Here is a 23,834-nt window from a genome sequence, read left to right on the forward strand (position 1 = left end):
TTCTCCAGCCTGCCTTGTGGCACGCAGCAGCACCTGTTCGCGTAGGGTTGCTCCACTTATCCAACTCCCTGCCAATGGCCTGGGAAAAGCGGCAGAAGATGGTCTGGATGAAGCTCCCGGCCCCTGGGCCCTGGCCCCGGCTTCCGACTCCGCCATTGCCGCCATCTGGGGAGTGAACCTGCCGATGGAAGATCTTTCTCTTTGTGTTTCTCTCTATATATAACTCGGGCTTTCAAATAAGTAAATCAATCAGCACGTCTTTTTAAAAAAGTTCCTCTGTCAACTTCAAAAGTGCAAGAATGTGTAGGTTTTCAAAATAATTGTAGGCAGTATGTTAGGACATGTGTTTGGAGAGCGTGTTCTAGGTCCCTCTGGTTACACTCTGCAGTCCCCGAGCCAGTGGCACGGATTGCCCCGGAGCGTGAGAAATCTAGCACCACAGGGTGGCTGCGGCCCGCCCTTTCCCGACACCGGCAGGGCATCCGACGGCCTCCTGCCTCACTTCCTCATCTGGGCCTGCTCCCAAGCCGCAGACGCTGCGTTCCCGCCAGATAAATTTAAGTTTCATTTCCAGACGCCTCAGCTGGTTCCTCCTCCCGCGGTTCTTTCCCGAGTTCTTCATTCCGGGAGCAGAGAGCGCCAGTCATGGATCCCCGGGCCGGAAAGAAGACGCGGGTATCTTCGAAGGCCGGGGCCGCCGCCGCCAAGGTTTCGGCGCAGGGTGTGAGCGACGCCCTGTCAGAGCTCAACGACTCTCCCGTGGCCCGCAGGGCGCCCCTGCCCCAGGCGGGGAGCTGCGGTCCGGCCGGGGAGAAGGGACCGAAGGGCCGCGCGCTAAGAGCCTGCTCCAAGAAGGCAGCCCCGCGCGCGGAGGCCGCCGCGCCCCCGGTCGCTGCCACCGCCGTCCGGGTACAGGCACAGGTGGTCCCCGCGGAGGGGCCGGAGCCTCCGGCGGCCCCAGCGCCGCCGGTTTCCAGGGCAGGATCTCGCCGCAAGGCGGGTGAGCGCTCCGCTCGCGAGCAGAGTCCTCCGTCCGGGTCCCACGAGGTGCCCCGACCCGGCGCGTCGATTCAGACCCCGACTCTTAGCCGGAGCCAGGCGGCGCCGGGCGGCTGGAAGCCCCGGGAGGTGCTGGAGAAATTAAAGCTGAAACGCCAGGAAATCTCGGATGCGGCGGCGATCGTGAACAAGGTCGTGGACCGCCTGTTGCAGAGACTGCAAAACCTCGAATGGGAGTTTAAAGACGTCGCGCTGCTGCACACCGGCAGCTACTACGAGCGCGTGAAGGTGAGTGAGCAGCGCAGCGCCGGCCTTTCGGGGCCGGACTCCCACACTCATCCTTGCCGACTCCCGGAAGCGCGTTCCCCACCGCCCCAGCTCGCGATCTGTCATTCCGCCTTTCCCCCCGACCCCCCATTCCCCGAAGTAACTCAGATTCTTGTTCTGAGAGCTCCAGGTAAATCGACAGTTTGTTCTTTTATCCACCTGCACACCGGACCACCACAGAACCGATCCGCATTGATTGCCGGCTACTCTCAAGACACTGATGGTTGGGGCAGTTTAAATGTACAGATGTTCTCAAGCTTTTGTGTGTGTGTGTGTGTGCAACTTGTTGAAACTTTTACTTGGTATAGAGTTGTCCTTCAGTGTACGAAGTTAATTGAAAATGAATCTTAATGGAGAGTGGGACTGGGAAGGGGAGAGGGAGGAGGAGGAGGGGTGGGAGTGTGGGTGGGAGGGAAGGGAGGGTGGGAAGAATAACTATATTCTTAAAGTTGTACATATGAAATTTGTATTCCTTAAAATATAAATTAATTAATTAAAACTGAATAAGGCCCAAATAAGTATATAAGTGTACCACATTAGTGAACATAAAAACTGATATTGTAAATATGTCAATATTACCAATATAATATAAAACTAATAATATACAACATACATATATATTACAGTTATGTATGTATACAAAATTTACCTTAAAATCATGTATAAGTTAGAGGGATAAAATCATTAAGGGAATTTTGAATTAATGTATCTCTTTTTTTGTCTTGATGTTAAGTCATTGAAATGTTGTAATTTTTTTAGTATGCTATGGGCATAAAGATGAACAAATCACCACTGGACCAGAAAGAATATTTATGGTTATGTGACATAATAAAAATGACTTTAAAAATTGAAAAAACAACAGGAAAGTAGACATGTACTCAGCATAACAGTGCTATGCGTGGTGATAGCAATCTGAGGGCCCAAGGTGACTCTCAACGTGGATAATTTGATCTGAGAAAAATTCCACAAATCGGCATATCTAACAGAATTTTTCCCATGAGGAGGCTATTTACCCCGTAGGAAAAATATCTTAAATCCTCCTGCCACACCCAACCTCCATTCTTTCTTCTGTTTTTTGTACAATATCATCAGAAGCCCACAGTGAGTGATGTCTTAAAAATTTAAGAGCAATCTCCTGGAGGTACTGAAAGACGTACTTCCTAAATACACATCTGATGTAGTTGCTGTTAAGTGTGTCCTCCAATGCTCCATTTGTCTGTGGGCGGTTGAGTCACTAAAGTGATTTGTGTTTGTGTGAATGGAAGGTTTAGGAGCAGAGAAACAAACTCCTCACTAGAGTTTATTTCCTGACCAGTGACAAATTGCCCTGGTTAGGTTTGGCCTAGTCTTTCAGTTTTCTGAGTGCGGGGCTACACACTATGAACAGAGATGGATTGCTTATATTTGTTAGATCATAGTAACTTATTTTAGAGTTACATACTGGCTTTATTCAGCTAACTGTGTTCTTCCAGAAGGGGGATGATAGTAAAACTCTAGATTTAGGAGTTTAGGATTATAAACTCTTTTTTATAAAATATTTATTTATTTATTTATTTATTTGAAGGGCAGTTACAGAGAAACAGAGGCAGAGAGAGAAAGAGAAAGGTCTTCCATCTGCTGGTTCATTCCCCAATTGGCCGCAATGGCCGGAGCTGTGCTGATCCAAAGCCAGGAGCCAGGAGCTTCTTCTGGGTCTCCCATGAGGGTGCACGGGCCCAAGGACTTGGACCATCTTCCACTGCTTTCCCAGGCCATAGCAAAGAGCTAGATTGGAAGTGGAGCAGCCAGGACTCGAACCGGTACCCACATAGGATGCTGGCACTGCAGGCGCCCTCAGGATTATAAATTCTTTAGAGCTGGCTGAATATTATGCACCTCTGAATTTCTAAGCCTTATCACATAGTAAGCATTCAAGGCAGGGAATGAGTAGGTTAAAGAAGAAAGAAGGGGCAGGCATTTGGCTCAATGATCAGGACTCGACCAGGCCAAAGCCAGAAGCTTTTTCTAAGTCTTCCATGGGGGAGCAGGGTCCCAAGGACCTGGGCCATCTTCCACTGCTTTCCCAGGCCATAGCAGAGAGTTGGATTGGAAGTAGAGCAGCCAGGAATCAAATTGGCGCCCATATGGCCTGCCAGTTTCATAGGCAGCAGCTTCAACCACTATGCTACAACACCAGTCCCTTGTTTTCGCTTTTCAGTTAGATTGTAAGTTCCATTATCAAAGAATGTTTTATACAATTCTGTACACACTTCAGCTATGCATTTTGTTGGGGATAGATTCAGTGATATTTGTTGTCAAAGGCAGTGTACTTTTTTTTTTTTTTACAGGCAGAGTGGACAGTGAGAGAGAGAGAGACAGAGAGAAAGGTCTTCCTTTGCTGTTGGTTCACCCTCCAATGGCCGCCACGGCCGGCGCGCTGCGGCCGGCGCACCGTGCTGATCCAATGGCAGGAGCCAGGTACTTATCCTGGTCTCCCATGGGGTGCAGGGCCCAGGTACTTGGGCCATCCTCCACTGCACTCCCTGGCCACAGCAGAGAGCTGGCCTGGAAGAGGGGACTAGAACCCGGTGTGCTGGCGCTGCAAGGCGGAGGATTAGCCTAGTGAGCTGCAGCACCGGCGGCAGTGTACATATTGATATTTGCATTTTTTTTAACTCCAATCATTTTTTGTTGTTAATAAATATTATTTCTGGCTGGACTCAGATTTAGAAGTAGCCACTCTCAGAAAAGGTAGCCTACTTCTCTTAGCAATCTGTTCTGGTGTTTTTTTTTGTTTGTTTGTTTTCGGCCTCTTTCATTCTCCTGGCCAAAAGTTTAGCATAATCTACAGCCTCTTCCTTATTCTTACTACGCTGCTTCTCCAGAGCAATATGCCAGCGTTTGAGTTGTGGGATAATAACTAGATGCTGAATCTTGGGTGCTTTGGTCCTGGGTTTCTTACCTTCTTCATCTAAGGGCTTTCTTACAACACACTGGCGTGCGTCATCTTCTTTAGAGAGATTGACAAGTTTGCAGATTTTGCAGGCTCTTTTTGGACCCAGGAGGTGAGGCACTGTGGTTTTGCTTTCTTTCTTCAGTTCTCCTTGATCTCTAACAAGAAAGCCCCTTACTCAACAGTAGGCAGACATCAAGACATCTTGCTTCATGGGAAAACTTTGTCATTCCCACAGCTGATTTGGACCATGTAACCTTTCCATTCTTCACCTAGAGCATCGGCAGCAACTTCTGTATCCATATGCTTCTCATAAGAAGCATAAAGTTCACGTTGATCATTCACTTCCATGAGTTTCTGGCAGCCACTGGCTGGGAAGGAGATGTTCAGCTTCATTTCAAAGCAGTTGATGGTCACCAAGGCGCCATGGAAGAGACAATATTTGGATCTTATACTCTTTTAGGACTGATGATCACTCTTATAATTCCATCTAAATTTGCTTTGTTTTGTTTGTTTGAAATACAGAGAGTCAGAGAGAAACATTGATTTCCCATCTGCTAGTTTACTTCCCAAATGCCTGCAACAGCCAGAGAACTCAATCCAGGTCTCCCACATAGGTGACAGGGAGCCAAGTAATTGAGCCATCACCTGTTGCCTCCCAGGGTGTGTATTAGCAGGAACGTGAAATCAGGGGCAGAGCTAGGACTCAAAGCCAGGAACTCTGACGTAGGATGCAGGCGTCCCGAGCAGCTTCTTAACCACCATACCAAATGCACACCCATGAAAATTTCTTGAAAGCTAAGTGAGCCAGACTTTCATCATCCTATATGTTGCACATGATTCTTGTTACGTAAATAACAATTCAGTTCAATAATATGGAGGATCCAAAGGAAAGATAATGTTATTAGTGGTCTTTTTTTTTTTTTTTTTGCCAGGCAGAGTAAGATAGTGAGAAAGAGACAGAGACAGAGAGAGTTATAGACAGTGAGAGAGAGAGACAGAGAGAAAGGTCTTCCTTCCGTTGGTTCACCCCCTAATGCCCACTATGGCCGGCGCTGTGCCGATCTGAAGCTAGGAGCTGGGTGCTTCCTCCTGGTCTCCCATGCGGGTGCAGGGGCCCAAGCACTTGGGCCATCCTCTGCTGCCCTCCCGGGCCATTAGCAGGAGCTGGATTGAAAGTGGGACAGCCAGGACACAAATCTAGTGCTCATGTGGGATGCTGGTGTCACAGGTGGCTCGGTTACAACCTTTTAAAGCAAAATGACTTGAGCATTACATTTCCATTCACAAACCTAGCTGACTTACTTTTCAAACAAGGAGTGTCCTAAGCAGTGTCTTACTCATTGGGCCAAATGCCTGTCCCTGGATGGATATTAAAAACTTACATAATTTTATATAATTTTATTATAAAAATAATGCTTGTTAATGATAAAAAAGAAAAAAAAAAACTTGAGTGTAGACCCTGCAAACTAAAACCAGTAATATTCTTCAACCTGCTCCCAGCTCCACACTTCCCACTTCCAGATGGTATAAATATTAGGAACCTTGTTTTTTTACTGTAAAGTTTTAATTGGAAATTTCAGCAAAAAGAATTGCAATTGCCTAGAAAATATTTACAATCAAACATTTCAGTGTTATTTTTACTGTTTTTTAGATTTCTGCTCCTGATGAGTTTGATGTCATGTTTAAACTGGAAGTCCCCAGAATTCAGCTGGAAGAATATTGCAACAGTGGTGCTCATTACTTTGTGAAGTTTAAAAGAAATCCCAAAGGAAGTCCTCTAAATCAGTTTTTAGAAAATGAATTATTATCTGCCTCTAAGATGCTGTCAAAGTTTAGGAAAATCATTATGGAAGAAATTAAAAGCATTGAAGGTAAGGTTTTGAGTGTGGGTTCTTTTTTTCTTTTTCTTTTCCTGTAAGTGTAGATCTCAAAGGTCTAAAGTGGCTTACTAATTACCAGTGAACACTCAGCCTCCCTACCCCACACTGTTGACTACCACTTCCTTCTAGAAGCAGCTGTTAGCTCACGGATTTAGCCTACTGCATCTTCTTGGTGTTCTTCCCAAGCGTTGAGTGGCAAAAGTTCAGTCTTCACTGAATATTCACTGAACTGCTGCCTGTGCCCCTCCGTAAGTGTGCCTGGATAAGGTTCCTATCTGCTCCTGAAGCTCAGAACCTGTGTCTCTACCAAGTGTAGAGATCATGTAACACCAAGAGTGCCCTGCAGGGAAAGAACCGGGAGAACAGATAGCAGTAGGGGTGGTGTAGGGTGGTGGAGCAAGACCCCGAGGTAGAGAAGAGCTTGGGAAGATCAAGGAACAAAAGGACAAGGGGACATGTGACAGGAAATGAAGTTGAGGAAGTAGCCAGGAGCTGGATCCATTAAGACTTGTAACTCCTGGGAATTCAGATTTTATTCTGTGTTCATTGAGAAGGGAGTAATTATTGGTGTTGTATTCTGTTCTTGGTTTCTGTGGAAAAGATATTATAAGAAGGCAAATAGGGAAGTTCAAAAGGAAAATACTGTAGTTGAGATGAGAGATGGTGGTGGCTTAGCTGAGACGGGTTGAGGGCTGGGGATGGAGAGAAGCAGACGGACCCAAGCAGAGGCAGTACTTGTGTAGGGGCTGGGAGGATTGGATCAAGATGCCTTCTGGCTTTGTGACTTGAGCTCCTGGGCAGACTGATTGTGCTGTTCTCTAAAACAGAAAGGACTGAAGAAGAAACTATTTTGGGGTAAGGATTAAGAGTTTGGATTTAGAGATTTCTGTGACATGTCAAAGCAGATGTGTAAAGTACGCAGCTGGGCGGGGGTTTGGAGTGCAGAGAATACATTTGGATGTAAGTAGACATTCAGAAGTCATCAATGGGAGTATTTTGGCACAGCAGGTTAAGCCACCTCTTGAACTGTCTGCATCCCATACTGGAGTGCCAATTCAAGTCCCAACTACTCGACTTCAGTCTAGCTCCTGGCTAATGTAAGAGATGGGAAAGGCAGCAGAAGATGGCCCACATACATGGGTTGCTGTTACCCATGTGGGAGACCCTAATGGAGTTCCTGGCTCCTGGCTTCAGCCTATCTCAACCCAACCCTGACTGTTGGCAACCTTTTAGGGAGTGAATCAGTGGATGGAAGTTATCTCTAAATCTCTCTCTTACTCTGCCTTTCAAATAAATAAATAAATAAATCTTACAAAACAAACAAGCAAACAAACAGATATCATCAACAGGTAGGTGGCATTGGTAAGGGATGAGACTCCCGAAGCAGACAATGCAGATTAACCCAATCAATCTAAACTGCACTCATTGATTCCATGATGTGCAGGTGTTCTAGGTGTTCAGGATACATTAGTGAGCAGGTAGATGATGGCCTCTACCCTTCTGTAGCTCATAATCTTGAAAGCATAGATGTGCAATGAATAACAAATGGGAATACTACAATGCTTTGTAGTATACTACAAAGTAGTAAGTACTGCGATAAAAAGTACAACAAAGTGGGAAGGATCAGTAGTGCTGGGGACAGGAGTGAGGGTAGAGAATTGAAATGTTAGGCGGTTACAGGCTGGGGAGAAGAGAATGAGCGAAAGGGCAATATGAGTGCAGAAGGAGTGGTTGGTATATAGGATGCTGCCGACAGCCAGAAAGCCAATGGGTTTCTTCTCTGGTTTTGTGGGATTGGTGACTTTGACAAAAGTAGTTTCAGTGGGTGATGAACACAGAGAGGTGAAAGGGCAAGGATGCAGGGAAGCAGCCTGTCTAGGCCACTCTCGAAAGCTGTGGTTAAGAGTGTGAGGAGGAGGAAGCGGTAGGATCGCAGGGAGGTCTACACAGAGTGAGAGACTCTGTTGTCCTTTGTATGAGTGTAAGGATGACCCACGAGGGAGGGAGGCATGGCTGAGGTGGAGAGGGAACAACTGAGAGCATGGTGCTTGAGGAGGCGAATGGAGAAGGGATCCAGAGACCACGTGCAGGGGTGGCCTTTGAAAGGTGGGAGGTATTCTAATTGTATTCATTCCTCTGTATTTCCAGAGAAACTAAGATTGATCAGCCCTTCCTTCCCTTTTATATGTTTAAACATATACAGATGTTGCCGTGGAGAGGAAGAGAAGAGGAAGTCCTGCTGTAACCCTTGTTATTAAAAAACCTCGAGAAATATCTGTGGATATAATCCTGGCTTTGGAATCAAACAGTAGCTGGCCTGCTAGCACCCTGAAAGGCCTGCCCATCAAACTCTGGCTTGGTTCAGACACTAGGAAGCGACTAAGACAAAAGCCATTTTACCTTGTGCCTAAGCACGCAAAGGAAGGAAATGGGTTTCAAGGTATTTTATTTTGTTTTATTAATAATATTTTATTTATTTGAAAGGCAAAGTGACACAGAGAGAGGGAGACACAGAGAGAGATCTTTCATCTACTGGCTCACTCTCCAAATGGCCGAGGGGCCCAGGCTGAAGACAGGAACCTGGAACTCCCTACAAACCTCCCATTTGGGTGGCAGGGGTCCAAGCACTTGGGCCATCTTCTGCTGCTCTCCCAGGCCATTAGCCTGGAGCTGGATCAGAAGCGGAGCTCCTGGGACTCAAACCAGCCATCATCAGCTTTATCTGCTGTGCCACAATGCCGGCCCAGTTTTGAAGGTATTTTAGAGGTGAAGGTATCCTTAAAGATATGTGACTTGTCAATATTATCTACTAGGACAGTATGCAATCAATTACCAACTAATACTGTTAGCATTTCAAGAGCCATCAGTGTAAGTGAACCACCTGGTGGGAGTTTGGTGAGGCACAGAATTGAAAAGGTCATAGTTGTAGCAGTAATATCAGATACTCAGCTTTAAAATCTTTAGTAACCTGTATTTGATTTTATCCTTTTTTTTTTTTTTTAATAAAGAAAGAAAGGCAGTATTGGCCTTGGAGCCAGACTGTCCTGGTTCTGAATCCTGATTGTGGGCTCCTGGGTTAGTTACCAAGCCTCTCTAACCCTGTTTGCTCATCTCTACACAGTGGGTTTAATCAAAGCTGCTTGAAAGATTCTGGGAAGATGGAAATGAGACAGTGCATGTAAAGTTCCTACTTTAGTTCATGGCAGTTACATTGTTAGTACACAGAGTTGTCAGAATTCCATGGAAAACTGAACTAAAAGATGATGTGTATTTTCTGTGAGCCTTGTGAAGCTCCTTTATATTGCCACCAGAGGCTAGACCGTCACTCTCGGCCACGCTTCTGCCTTTCCTTCATCTTCCCATGCTGCTGCTGCCATTCCTCTCCAGCCTCAGCTGGAGCTGGGTCGTGGTTAGCGCTGCTGTTTCACCTGTGATGCTAGCCACGCCAATCACCGCAGGTTTTTATGCTGCACAATGGATGACGCTGAATTTCCAAGAGGCAGACTGAACTGGTCTACAGTTACAACTGAATAGTGGGGAACAATGGTGGTATTTCTTTCATATGGAAGAAAAAATATATACAGTTATTAATTTTCTCCTGTAAATTTGCACGGAACTTTTGGTACCCACTACTCGGTGGCAGGAACCCAGTTGCTTATGCCATCATTGCTGCCTTCCAGGGTCTGCATTAGCAGGAAGCTGGAGCAGGAGCTGGAGCAGGGGTGCATCCTAACTGGCATCTTTTTTTTTTTTTTTAAGGTTTATTTATTTATTTGAAAGACAGAGTTAGAGAGAGGGAAAGACAGGAAATCTTCCGTTCACTGGTTCACTCCCTAGATAGCCACAACGGCTGGGGTCGGACCAGGTCAAAGCCAGGAGCCAGGAGCTTCCTCTGGGTCTCTCATGTGGGTGCAGGTGCCCAAATACTGGGGCCATCCTTGCTGCTTTCTCATGCCTTTATCAGGGAGCTGGATCAGAAGTGAAGCAGCTGGGATTCAAATTGGGGCCCATATGAGATGCCAACAGTGCAGGCAGTGGCTTAACCTACACTACAGTGCCCGCCCCTTTACAGCATATTTTTATAGATGGTCAAATAGTAAATCATTTGCAATTTTGCCAGATATTGCAAAAAAATCTCTTCCATAGGCATTCTGTCAATTTGCATTTCTACAACAGTGTAATACAAGTACCTGTTTCACACTTAACTTCATTGACAGAACTTAAGGTGTGTTGTTGTTGTTTTTCTGCCTTTTTTTTTTTTTTTTTTTTTGACAGGCAGAGTGGACAGTAAGAGAGAGAGAGAGACAGAAAGAAAGGTCTTCCTTTACCATTGGTTCACCCTCCAATGTCTGCTATGGCGGCGCGCTGCAGCTGGCGCACCGCGCCAATCCGAAGGCAGGAGCCAGGGTGCTTCTCCTGGTCTCCCATGCGGCTGCAGGGCCCAAGCACTTGGGCCATCCTCCACTGCACTCCCTGGCCACAGCAGAGAGCTGGACTGGAAGAGGGGCAACCGGGACAGAATCCAGCGCCCAGACCGGGACTAGAACCCGGTGTGCCAGCGCCACAGGCGGAAGATTAGCCTATTGGGCGCCGGCCTGTTTTTTTGTTTTTTGTTTTGAGTGAGCAGAGCTAGATTTATTGGACACACTGCAGGGGCATAGTGGGCAGGCAGGACAGCTAGAAGTTGACCATTACTGCCTTGTTAAGCATTTTTCCAATTGCAATTTTTGCCAGTAATCTAAAAAATGAAAAATAATATCTCAATGTAATTTTTAAGTAAACTTTTTGTTTTAATAAACCTTAGATTTGGGACTGACACTGTGACGTAATAGGCTAAGCCTCCACCTGCAGTGCCCGCATCCCATATGGGCCCCAGTTAGTGTCCTCATTGCTCCTCTTCTGATCCAACTCACTGCTATGGCCTGGGAAAGCAGTAGAAGATGGCCCAACAAAATTTAGAAGATGCTATAAATATCATTTTCAACTTGTGTAAACATAAGAAAGAGAAAAAAAAAAAGAAGCTCAAGTCCTTGGGTCCCTGCACCTTCAAAGGAAACCCAAAAGAAGCTCCTGGCTTCTTGCTTCGGATCCGCCCTGCTTAGGCCATTGTGGCCATTTGGGGAGCAAACCAGCAGATGGAAGACCTTTCTGTCTGTTTCTCACTCTCTCTGTAACTCTCTCTCAAATAAATACATAATAATTTTTTAGAAAAGAAAACCTTAGATGTACAGAAAACTTGCACAGATAACAAGATAACACAGGGTTCTCAAATACCCCAAGCCCATTTCTCTGTTATTACTAGCTTACATTAATATGATCCATTTGTCACAATTAATGAACCAATCTGGCTACATTATTGTCAACTAAAGTCAGTAACTTATCCATGTCTTCCTAGTTTTCAGCTGATGTCTTTTTTCTGTTGGTAGAATGTCTGTTAACTGGAGTTTATCTAGTTTTCCGTATGATCAGACTGGAGTTGGAGGGAGGAAGTTCACAGAGCTAAATAAAGTGCCATCCTCATCTTATCATTTTAAGGGTACAATGCCCTGACCACAACTTAACACTGTTCGTGTTACCCTTGATTACCCAGCTGAGGATGGATTTAGGAGGTTTCTCCAGTGTTCAGTGGACTCTCCCCCTTCTCATATGGTACTGTTTGAAAGGAAGCCGCTGTGCACAGCTCACCCTTGATGAGAAGGGAACTATACCCCACCTCTGAGAGCAAGTGCAGATGATCTCCAGGTTACAACGGCTCCGCTTAGGAATTTCAGCTCTTGAATGTTGTGAAAGCACCATGCATTCGGTAGAAACCGTACTTCAAGTTTTAGATTTTGATCCTTTTCCAAGCTGGCAGTAGGCAGCATGATACTGTCTTAATGTTGGGCACTGTAAACAAGCTATAGTCCCAATCAGTCATATCATCATGAAGGTTATCAACTAATACTCCATGGTGTATTATGTTGCCAATGACTTTGGGATACTAGAATTCAATACATTATATGAGATAATATTTTTAAAAATATTTATTCATTTATTTATTAAAGAGAAACAGATCAGTCTTCCATCTGCTGGTTCACTCCCCAATGGTCACAACAGCCAGGTCTGGGCCAGGCTGAAGCCAGGATCCTGGAACTCTATCCTGGTCTCCCACATGGGTGGCAGAGGCCCAAGTACTTGGGTCATCATCCACTGCTTTCCCAGGAGCATTAGCAGGAAGCAGAGTAGCCAGGACTCAAATTGTCACTCTGATATGGGCTGCCATGTCCCAAGTGGCAGTTTAACCCACTATGCTACAAAGCCAGCCCCTACATGAGATGTAAACACTTTGTTATAAAGTAGGCTTTGTGTTAGGTGATTTTGTCCAGCCAAAGGCTAATTTAAGTGTTCTGAGCATGTTTGAAGTAAGCTAGCTTGGGCCCAGTGTCGTGGCACAGTGGGTTAAGCCCTGTCTTTAACACCGCACCCCATGTCATAGCCCTGGCTCAAGTCCCAGCTATTCCACTTCCAACCCAGCTTCCTGCTAATGGGCCTGGGAAAGCCCCAGAAGTTGACCCAAATGTTTGAGCCTCTGCCAACCATATGGGAGATTCTGATGGAACTCCTGGCTCCTGCCTTTTGCCTGACCCAGCCCTAGCTTCTGTGACCAATTGTGGAGTGAACCACCAGTTGGACGAGAGCTCTCTGTGTCTCCCTCTCTGTCACTCTGCCTTTCAGTAAATAAATCTTTTAAAAATAAAAATAAACTGGCATATAAAATTATACATATTTATGGGATACAGTGTCATGTTTCAATATAGGTACACATTATATAATGTCCAAATCATGGTAAACATAGCTATCTCCTCAAACATTTACCATTCCATTTTTTATGATAAAAACATTCAAAATATTTTTTCTAACTTTTTTGTTCATTTTTCATTTGTTCAAAATATACAGCAGTAGTTTAATCTATCACTTTTTTTTTTCTGGACAGGCAGAGTTAGACAGTGAGAGAGAGAGAGATAGAGAAAAAGGTTAATCTATCATTTACAACACTGGCATTACACAGCGGAGCACCTGTTGGAGTCCTGGCTGCTCTGCTTCTGATCTAGCTCCCTGCTGAAATGCCTGGGAAATCAGCAAATGATGGCCCAAATATTTTGGCCCCTGCCACCCATTTGGGAGACCAAGATGGAGTCCCAGGTTCCTAGCTTCAGACTGGCCCAGACCTAACTGTTGTGGTCATCTGGGAAGAGAACCTACAAAAAGAAGATCTCTCTGTCTGTCTCTCTGTTATTCTGCCTTTCAAATAAATAAATAAATCTTTTTAAAAAATAAAAGATACAATACATTATCATTATACGTAATCATCCTACTATGTGATAGTTCACCAGAACTTTTTTCTTCTAACTTCTAATTTAGTACCTATTAACTAACTTTTCCTGTTTTCCCAGCTTCGAGTAACCATCATTCTATCCTCAGCTTCTATGATAGCAACTTTTTAGATTTCATATAGAGGTAACATCATATGGTATTTTTCTTTCTGCACCTGGGTTGTTTTACTTAACATCATGACCTCTGATTCCATCCATGTTGGTTCAAGGGACAGTACTTTTTAAAAAATTTTATTTTATTTATTTGAGAGGTAGAGTTACAGACAGTGAGAGAGAGAGAGACAGAGAGAGAGAAGTCTTCCATCCGCTGGTTCACTCCCCAAATGACCACAATGGCCAGAGCTGAGCCAATCCGAAGCCAGAAGCCAGGATCTTCTTTCGGGTTTCCCACACAGGTGCAGGGGCCCAAGCATCTTCTACTGCTTTCCCAGGCCGTAGCAGAGAGCTGGATCGGAAGTGGAGCAGCCAGGACTAGAACCCGTGCCCATATGGGATGTCAGCACTGCAGGCAGAGGATTAACCTACTGAGCCACAGTGCCGGCCCCAGGGCAGTATTTTTTTTTTAATATCTATTTTATTTATTTAAAAGGCAGAGTTACAGAGAGGAAGGGGGAAAGACATAGGAGAGAGAGAGAGAGAGAGAGAGAGAGAGAGAGAGGGAGAGATCTTCCATCAGCTGGTTCACTCCCCAAATGGCTGCAATGGCCAAGGCTAGACCGGGTGGAAGCCAGGAGCTTCTTCTGGGTCTCCCATGTGGGTACAAAAATAGGAAAGCTGAAAATTAATCTATCTATATCTCTGCATACTTATCCTTCTTTATTGTTTTGATGCTGGTGTATCTCTAAAGAACAGGAGTTTAAAATAAAATTATGAAAATTAATCTATCTATATCTCTGCATACTTATCCTTCTTTATTGTTTTGATGCTGATGTATCTCTAAAGAACAGGAGTTTAAAATAAAATTATGGGGGCCGGTATTGTGATATAGCAGGTTAAGCCTCTACCTGCAACACCAGCATCCTATATGGGTGTTCCAGTTCCAATCCCTCTCTCTGCTATGGCCTGGGAAAGCAGTGAAGGATGACCCAAGTGCTTGGGCCCCAGCACCCACGTGGGAGACCTAGAAGAAGCTCTGGGCTCCTGACTTCTGCATGGCCCACCCTTGGCTGCTGTGGCCATTTGGTGAGTGAACCAGTGGATAGAAGATCTCTCTATCCCCCCACCCCATCTCTTCTCCTCTCTCTGTAACTCTGCCTTTCAAATAAATAAAAAATAAATCTTTAAAAATAAATAAAATGATTACATCTAGAAAATCAATAATATCAAAACATGTAGTCAGGTTTTAAATTTCTACTCCTTTCCTAAATGTCGGACTTTTTTCTTTGTTTTGCTCTTTGCAAATTTAATATATCAAAAGGCCTACTTCAGTGGCATTCTAGCACCACCACAAAGTAGCCCCAGTGCCCCATCAGCAACACATTTAAGCTGCCCAGTGAGGCTTTTTTCTTTCCAGCTGTGTATTTGGATCAGAATCCAAATAGGTCCACACATTGTGAATAGTTGGTATGTCTGTTAACAGTATATTTTAGCTTGCTGCTTCCTCTTTCATCTCTTTTTCCTATTCAATTTACTCATCTTTTTAAAAAAGGCTTATTTATTTATTTGAGAGGCAGAGTTACAGACAGAGGGGGAGACAGTGAAGGCTGTCGCTCCCCCTCTTCATGGAGGAACGACACTAAACCCTGCCTAGGCTTCATATCCGAGTCACGTCACCATTATGTTGCTCCCCGTCTTCGTGGAGGAACGACACAGGACCCTGCACTGTTCTTTTGTCTGCTCGGCCCTCCCAGGGTTTGCTGCTGGTTCTTCCCGGGTTGGCTACCAACCCTTCCACCTCCGTGGAAGGGCGGTTCCCCTTAGCCACTTTCCCCACTTCCGCGGGGGAGCGGCACACTGCCGGCCGGCTCTCTCCAGGGGCTGCACAGGTGTTCCTTCAGATAGATGTTCCCCTTAGATGTTCCTGGTGCATGCCGTCTCTCTCCTCCTTTATAGTCCTCTTCCACCAATCCCAACTCTGCTACCCACACGCCGAGTACGCTGCTCTCCTCCAATCAGGAGCAGGTCCTACAGTTTATTGGTTGAACTGGAGGCAGCTGTGTAGAAGCTGTTTTCTTCTCTCCCAGCGCCATATTGTGGGAGAGCAGATGCATAGAATAAGTCTTAATTCCAGTAACTTAGTCTAGTCCGAGTTGCTCCCCACAGAAGGCGGTATCTTCCATCTGCTGGTTCACTCCCCATATGGCTGCAACGGCCAGAGCTGGGCCAATCTCGAAGCCAGGAACCAGGATCTTCTTCCAGGTCTCCCATGTGGGTGCAGGGGCCCAAGCACTGGCGCCATCTTCTGCTGCTTTCCCAGGCGCATTAGCAGGGAGCTGGAACAGAAGAGGAACAGCTGTGACTTTAACCTGCGCCCTATGGGATTTTGGCACCAAAAGCCGAGACTTAACTTACTATACCAGAGCTCTGGCCCCTCGAATTACTCACTGAAGAAGTCCTACAGAGTTTCCCATAGACATGATCCACTTCTCTTTGTTTCAATGGTAATTAAATCTAGAAGATAATTGATACTACTGAGGCTATTGTAAGTAGCATTTTCCTTAAAATTTCACTTTTTGGTTTGATTTTCTTATCCACAAACTTGGTACCCCTTTAAATCAATTTGGTGCACTTACTTGTAGGTTCCTTTGTGTTTTCTATATATGAAATTAGATCATCTATCCGTAATGATAGTTTCTCTCCCTGTCCAGTGTTGTCACCCTTCTGTTTCTTCCCTTATTGTGCCTGTGGGAAACCTGGTGCAGGTTGAGCAGACAAGGGAATAGCAGACATCTGCCCTTTTCCTGATTTCAGGAGCAAAACTTTCAGATTTCCACCTCATATTCTGATGTTGCTATCGTTTTCTAAAATCCAACTTTTATCAGCTCAAGTTCCCAAAGAGACTTAACTTGCTGAGAGGTGTCTTTTTTCTTTCCTTTTATTTTATTTTTGACAGGCAGAGTTAGACAGTGAGAGAGACAGAAAGGTCTTCCTTCCATTGGTTCACCCCCCAGGTGACCACTACAGAGGTGTCTTTTTCAAAATGATAACTGAATGTAGAATTTGATTCACTGCATTTTATGCATCTATTGGGATAGTCATATACTGTTTCTCCTCTATTATGTTAATGTTACAGATTATATTGACTGATTTTCTAATTGTAAGCCAGATATAAAACGACCTAGGTATTAAGGTGATCAGACCCTAAAAGAGCTACTTATAGTAAGACTTGGCAAGAAGTTATCTAATCTTATACAAACTCTCACAAGAATAGAAAGAAAGATTCACCAGTCTATTTTATATTAATACCTAAACTTGCAAGGGTGGTATCCGAAAAAAAAGACTCAAATTATACAAGTTATTATTGAAACAAAATGTTAACAAACTAAATTTAACAATTTATAAGAGGCAATGCATCTTCTCATGGCTAATGATTTTTAAAATTTATTTATTTATTTGAAAGTCAGAGTTACACAGAGATAGAAAGAGAGGCAGAGATAGGGGGGAAAGAGAGAGAGAGATCTCCCCAATTGGCTGCAATGGCCAGAGCCACGCAGATCCGAAGCCAGGAGCTTCTTCTGGGTCTCCCATGTGGGTGCAGGGGCCCTACAACTTGGGCATCTTCTGCTGCTTTTCCAGGCCATAGCAGAGAGCTGGATTGGAAGTGGAGCAGCCAGGACCCAAACCAGCTCCCATGTGGGATGCCAGCACTGCAGATGGTGGCTTTACCAGCTACACCACAACACTGGCCCTGTGGCTAATGATATTAAGCTCTGATTTCTTCCTCCACTCTCCCATTTTTTCCCCCACTCATGCCCACTTTTTTCTTCAAAGCACTTATTTTAATATGTAATTATATGATATGGAATCATTTCTTTTCATCTATCTCCCCCTATAATTTTTTCAGGATTATATTTTAATGAAGGCAATCACTTACATATTGAGGTCTTCAGATAGTAGATGCTTTTTGGTAAAAGGCTTTTCTATTTTTCTCTTTGAAATTAAGAAGAAACATGGCGGCTGTCCTTCTCTCACATTGAGAAGGAAATTTTAAACCAGCACGGACAAAAAAAAACATGCTGTCAAAGTGATGGACAGAAGTGCTGCAGGTAACATCCTTCTCTTGTTAAATGGCACATTCTCTGGGGTATGCTTAATTTCTTGTTGACTCCATTGTTCAAACCTGAAGGTAACCATCGCTGGGTTGGGCCTGGGGAACAGAGAAGAGCTGGACTGACCTGGGTGGGGAGAATGTGAGGCAGAAACCAGAGAAGCCAGATCCAAGGGACGAAGGAAAGGGTGTGGCTGGAAGGCCAAGCCAGGGAGCAGCAGCTGTGAACCCCTGGATTAGATAGATGTGTAAGCAGGACGGAGCAGGAGAGTGGGAGCACTAACCAGGAGAGTCCTCAATGTCTTAGTATTCTGGTTGCTGAAAGATCTTGAATACTAATGTCATGCAAGGAAGGAGATCGATCTTAAAATAAAAAAAAAAAAAATACAGTACTTTCATTTAAAAACTGAGAGAGAGAGAGAGAAAGAAAGAGAGAGAGAGGATCATCCATTGGTTCATTCCCCAAGTGCATGGAATGCCCCGGAACCCAGGCACTCTCATATGGCTTGTGGGAGTCTGCTGTGCTAAACGCCTGTCCCTAGGAGCACACTTATTGGATAGGGTGTTTGCCTCGCCATGATTTGGCTGTGTTGATAGCTAGGGATTGAAGGCCCAAACTTGAAATAGGATTAAATGGGTAATAATTTTTCTTGGTAGCATACATGCCATAAAAAAAATCCCAAGATTGGAAAGCAGTTACTGAGGACTGGCATTGTGGCGTAGCGGGTTAAGCTGCTGCCTGTGATGCCGGTGTCCCTGCTGCTCCACTCCCTTTTTTTTTTTTCCAACTTTTATTTAATAAATATAAATTTCCAAAGTACAACTTTTGGATTATAGCGGGTTTTCCCCCCATGAACTCCCTCCCACCCGCAATCATCCCATCTCCCACTCCCTCTCCCATCCCATTCTTCATCAAGATTCATTTTCAATTATCTTTATATACAGAAGATCAACTTAGTATATACTAAGTAAAGATTTCAACAGTGCTCCACTTCTGACTGAGCTCCCTGCTAATGTGCCTGGGAAACAGCAGAGGATGACCCAAGTGCTTTGGGCCCTGCACCTACATGGGAGACCTGGAAAAATCTGGCTCCTGGCTCCTGGCTCCTGGCTCCGGCCTGGCCCAGCCCCAGCAGTTGCAGCCATTTGGAGAGTGAACCAGCGGATGAAAGATATCTCTCCTCCTCCTCTCTGTAATTCTGCCTTTCAAATAAATAAATAAAGTCTAAAAAAGAAAGAAAAATAATTACTTATTGGAATTTATGAAGCTTACCAGTGTAAAAGTTACAAAAAGGGGCCAGCATTGTGGCATAGCAGGTTGAGCCACAGCCTGTGATGCCGGCATCCAATATTGGAGCACCTGTTCAAGTCCTGGCAACTCAGCTTCTGATCCAGCTGTCTGCTAATGCACCTGTTTGAGCTAGGAATGGGGAAGAGAGGAGGGAAAAATCTGTTTTTAGGAGGCTGGTGTTGTGGCATAGGGGGTTAAACTGCCACCTGTGATGCTGGCATTCCACATGTGTGCCAGTTTGTGTCCCAGCTGCTCCACTCAGAGCCAGCTCCCTCTTAATGCACCTGGGAATGCAGCAGAAGATGACCCAAGTAACTGAGCCCATGCCCCTAGTGTGGGAGACCTGAAAGAAGCTCCTGGCCCCTGGCTTTTGCAAGGTCCAACCGTAGCCATCGTGGTGATCCGCAAAATGAACCAGTGGATAAAAGATCTGTCTGTCGGCCGGCGCCGCAGCTCAACAGGCTAATCCTCCACCTAGTGGCGCCAGCACACCAGGTTCTAGTCCCGGTCGGGGCGCCAGATTCTGTCCTGGTTGCCCCTCTTCCAGGCCAGCTCTCTGCTGTGGCCCGGGAGTGCAGTGGAGGATGGCCCAAGTGCTTGGGCCCTGCACCCGCATGGGAGACCAGGAGAAGCACCTGGTTCCTGCCTTTGGATCAGCGCGGTGCGCCAGCTGCAACGCACCAGCCGTGGCGACCATTGGAGGGTGAACCAATGGCAAAAGGAAGACCTTTCTCTCTGTCTCTCTCTCACTGTCCACTCTGCCTCTCTCTCTCTGAAATTCTGCCTTTCAAATAAATAAATAAAATATATTTTTTTAAAAATCTGTTTTTAAAACTTCAAAACAGGAGCTGGCATTTGATGTAATGGTTAAGATGCCCACATACCATATTAAGGTGCTTGGCTGAATTCCCAGCTTTGCTCCTTACTCCAGCTTCCTGCCAGTGCGCACCTTTTAGGAGGCAGCAGGCGATCAATCAAACACCTGGGTCCCTTCCACTCATTTGGGAGACCTGGATGAAGTTCCTGGCTCTTGGCTTCAGCCTGATCAAACCCCAGTTGTTGCAGGCATTTGCAGGCATTTGGGAATGAACCAGTTGATGGAGGTTCTTTGTCTCTCGCTGTGTCTGACTGCCTTTCAAATAAAAATAAATCTAAAAGTAAAAATTGAGATTAAAGGGGGCCGGCGTTGTGGCACAGCAGACTAACAACGCCCTGGCCTGAAACGCCAGCATCCCATATAGGCACCACCAGTTCTAGTCCCGGCTGCTCCTTTTTCTGATCCAGCTCTCTGATATGGCCTGCGAAAGCAGTAGAAGATGGCCCAAGTCCTTGGGCCCCTGCACCCTCATGGGAGACTTGGAAGAAGCTCCTGGCTTCTGGCTTCAGATCAGCGCAGCTCTGGCCATTGCGGCCATCTGGGGAGTGAACCATCAGATGGAAGACCTCTCTCTCTCTCTCTGCCTTTCCTCTCTCTGTGTAACTCTGACTTTTTTTTTTTTTTTTTTTTTTTTTTGACAGGCAGAGTGGACAGTGAGAGAGAGAGACAGAGAGAGAAAGGTCTTCCTTTGCCGTTGGATCACCCTCCAATGGCCGCCGCTGCAGCCGGCGCACCGTGCTGATCCGATGGCAGGAGCCAGGATCCAGGTGCTTTTCCTGGTCTCCCATGGGGTGCAGGGCCCAAGCGCCTGGGCCATCCTCCACTGCACTCCCTGGCCATAGCAGAGAGCTGGCCTGGAAGAGGGGCAACCGGGACAGAATCCGGCGTCCCAACCGGGACTAGAACCCGGTGTGCCGGCGCCGCAAGGTGGAGGATTAGCCTAGTGAGCCACGGCGCCGGCTAACTCTGACTTTTAAATAAATCTTTAAAAAAAATTGAGATTGGCCGGCTCCGCGGCTCACTAGGCTAATCCTCCGCCTAGCGGTGCCGGCACACCGGGTTCTAGTCCCGGTTGGGATGCCGGATTCTGTCCCGGTTGCCCCTCTTCCAGGCCAGCTCTCTGCTGTGGCCAGGGAGTGCAGTGGAGGATGGCCCAGGCGCTTGGGCCCTGCACCCCATGGGAGACCAGGAAAAGCACCTGGATCCTGGCTCCTGCCATCGGATCAGCACGGTGCGCCGGCCGCAGCGCGCCAGCCGCGGCGGCCATTGGAGGGTGAACCAACGGCAAAGGAAGACCTTTCTCTCTGTCTCTCTCTCTCACTGTCCACTCTGCCTGTCAAAAAAAAAAAAAAATTGAGATTGGGCCGCAAGGCAGAAGATTAGCCTATTGAGCTGCGGCGGCAGCACCCTGGGTTCTAGTCCCGGTTGGGGCGCCAGATTCTATCCTGGTTGCCCCTCTTCCAGGCCAGCTCTCTGCTGTGGCCAGGGAGTGCAGTGGAGGATGGCCCAAGTGCTTGGGCCCTGCACCCGCATGGGAGACCAGGAGAAGCACCTGGCTCCTGGCTTTGGATCAGCGCGATGCGCCAGCCGCAGCGGCCATTGGAGGGTGAACCAACAGCAAAAAGGAAGACCTTTCTCTGTCTCTCTCTCTCTCACTGTCCACTCTGCCTGTCAAAAAAAAAAAAAATAAAATAAATAAATAAATAAAAATTGAGATTAAAAACAAAACGTCGAAGCATATATTTGGAAACATAATCAAGTTTTAAATAATGATAATTATAATTTTCATATATGACAATGAAATATATATGCTAATTATGTCTTTATTGTTTAAATATCTCGTTCCTGTAAGATGCCTTAAGTCTTTTATAAAATGAGGCATTTTGTAAGTAAAAATAAATGGTTTTCTTTTTTATGTAACAGGAAAAGTTGCTTAAAGCTAATGAAATACCTTTTGGAACAGCTGAAAAAGTTTGAAAGCCGCAGACTGGGTAAGTTCTGCTCCTATCATGTGAAAACTGCCTTCTTTCACACCTGTACCCTGGAGCCCAGCGATGACAAGTGGCGCCCTGAAGACCTGCCCCTCTGCTTTGACAAGTGCCTGGCGTATTTTCTTCAGTGCCTCAGGACTGAGCAACTTCAGCACTATTTTATTCCTGAGGTCAATCTATTCTCTCAAGACAAAATTGACAAGAGAAGTAAAGAATTTCTAATAGAGCAAATTGAATATGAAAGAAAAAATGGATTTCCAGTTTTTAGTGAATTTTGAAAGTATATTTAGAGAAAGAATCAAGAATTGGGGTGATGATAATATTTAAGAGGTTTGGAATTTGACTGAAACGAATATAAATAACTATTGAGTTCTCGCTGTGTCATAATAAATTCTAATCAATATATAGAACTGACTGTCTCAGGGAAAATATTAGTCCAGGAACAAGAAGCAAAAGGAATGTTTAAAATCTAAAAATATTCCATAGCGTGGAAGAGGAGTTTACTGTTCTGTGAGGCTTCCCCCCCACCCAAGTCTAGTAAGCAGGGGAAACCATCATATTTGTGCTTGAAATACAAGTTATTCAAGGGAAAAATTCTTGTCATTTGGCACTAACCAAAAAAAAAAAAAATCACAAAACAATATCAAGTTCAATTGAAGAAAAGAATAAAATCTATAATCACCTTTGTTAAGTTAATCAAGTACGTATCAGATGCCTCTGTCTTCTAGCACAGGTGGGGAAGGTAGTAAGAGACAATATTAGACATGATCATTGCTCCGTAAAACAGGTGTGCTTAGTTCAGCGTTTAAATATATTTGGAAGCAATGCCCTGTCCTGTATGTTAGGAGAAAAAAAAAAAAGCAAATGAAAAAAGAAAGAGCCTGCATGTCTCAGGAAATGCATGTTACAGAAAAATTCAAGGTAGTTTAATATATATGATTAAATATAAAGCATAACTTATTTTATTTTCAGTAACACGTCTAATATTCCGTTTTACCTTCTGAAAAGGCAGTGTACACACGTGGAATCCAATGCAGAGAAACGGTACGGAGGGAAACAGTAGTCCTCTCCACTGAGCCAGCATTCAGCCTGCTGGCACCTGCTGCTGGCTTTTAACATCTCCCTGTTTATATGTATTTTGCACATTGTCTGGTTGGCTGGTTTACTTTTTTCTCACTGTGCTGTAGTTCTTTATACATTTTGGACACTTACCCTTTGTAATCTATGTAACAAATAATTTTTCCTGCTGTGCAGGTTGTCTTTACCTTTTTTGGTGTCTTTTAGTAAACCAAGTTTTAAAATTTTAATGTAGTTGAATGTATCCGTCTTTTACATGGTTTGTGTTGCATACATCTGTTTAACAACCTCCTATGTTTGAAAATGTTAAGAGAGGCCGGCACTTTAGCACACATTGTGGGTTAAGCCACCAGTAGCAATATCAGCATCCCATATGGGCACTGGTTTGGGTCCTGGTTGCTCTGCTTCCAATCCAGCTCCCTGCTAATGCATCTGGGAAAGCAGCAGAAGATGGCCTGAGTGTTTGGGCCGCTTTCACCTGGGTGGAGCCCCAGCATTCTTGCTTCACCTGGCTGTTGCAACCATCTGGGGAGTGAACCAGTGGGTTTGCTCTCTCTTCCTCCCTCTGTCTCTCTGTAACTCAGCTATCCAAATAAACAAATCTCTCTTTAAAAAAGTATCACTGAGGCCGGCACCGCGGCTCACTAGGCTAACATTACAAAGTTATAGTAATGTAATCATTGGCTATTAATCTCATTAAAATTATGACTAACTGTGTGGGCAGGACAGAAATAGTAGCTGAGTGCCCATGTGGTGATAGTGGAGATTATCCTACTTTCTTATTACTGAGTAACAAGTGACCACAACTTTAGTGGCTTGAAACAACACACATACATGGGGAAGCGTGTTTGGTTCAGTGTTTGGGATGCAGGCATAC

General features: G+C 45.2%; 1 protein-coding gene across 8 annotated transcripts; it reads left to right on the forward strand.

The window, feature by feature from the left end:
* Nucleotides 1–23,187, forward strand: CGAS (cyclic GMP-AMP synthase). 8 transcript variants are annotated; one of them, XM_089333013.1, is made up of 6 exons: nucleotides 1–1,287; nucleotides 5,913–6,132; nucleotides 8,345–8,581; nucleotides 17,617–17,719; nucleotides 21,813–21,880; nucleotides 22,893–23,187. In XM_089333013.1, exons 1-6 carry the CDS (start codon nucleotides 646–648, stop codon nucleotides 22,994–22,996), a joined length of 1,374 nt encoding a protein of 457 aa, XP_089189139.1. In that variant the 5' UTR covers nucleotides 1–645; the 3' UTR covers nucleotides 22,997–23,187. The 8 variants fall into 8 exon arrangements, 6 of the variants coding, with proteins under 6 accessions (XP_089189139.1, XP_089189140.1, XP_069929985.1 ...); XM_070073884.2 differs by having other exon boundaries at nucleotides 3–1,287; nucleotides 22,889–23,187; XM_089333014.1 differs by lacking the exons at nucleotides 21,813–21,880; nucleotides 22,893–23,187 and adding an exon at nucleotides 18,667–18,803.
* Nucleotides 23,188–23,834: the final 647 nt, after the last annotated feature.

The sequence above is a fragment of the Oryctolagus cuniculus genome, chromosome 5, assembly GCF_051225735.1.
Source record: "Oryctolagus cuniculus isolate XC-2025 breed Fujian yellow rabbit chromosome 5, ASM5122573v1, whole genome shotgun sequence".
NCBI classification, from domain to species: domain Eukaryota; kingdom Metazoa; phylum Chordata; class Mammalia; order Lagomorpha; family Leporidae; genus Oryctolagus; species Oryctolagus cuniculus.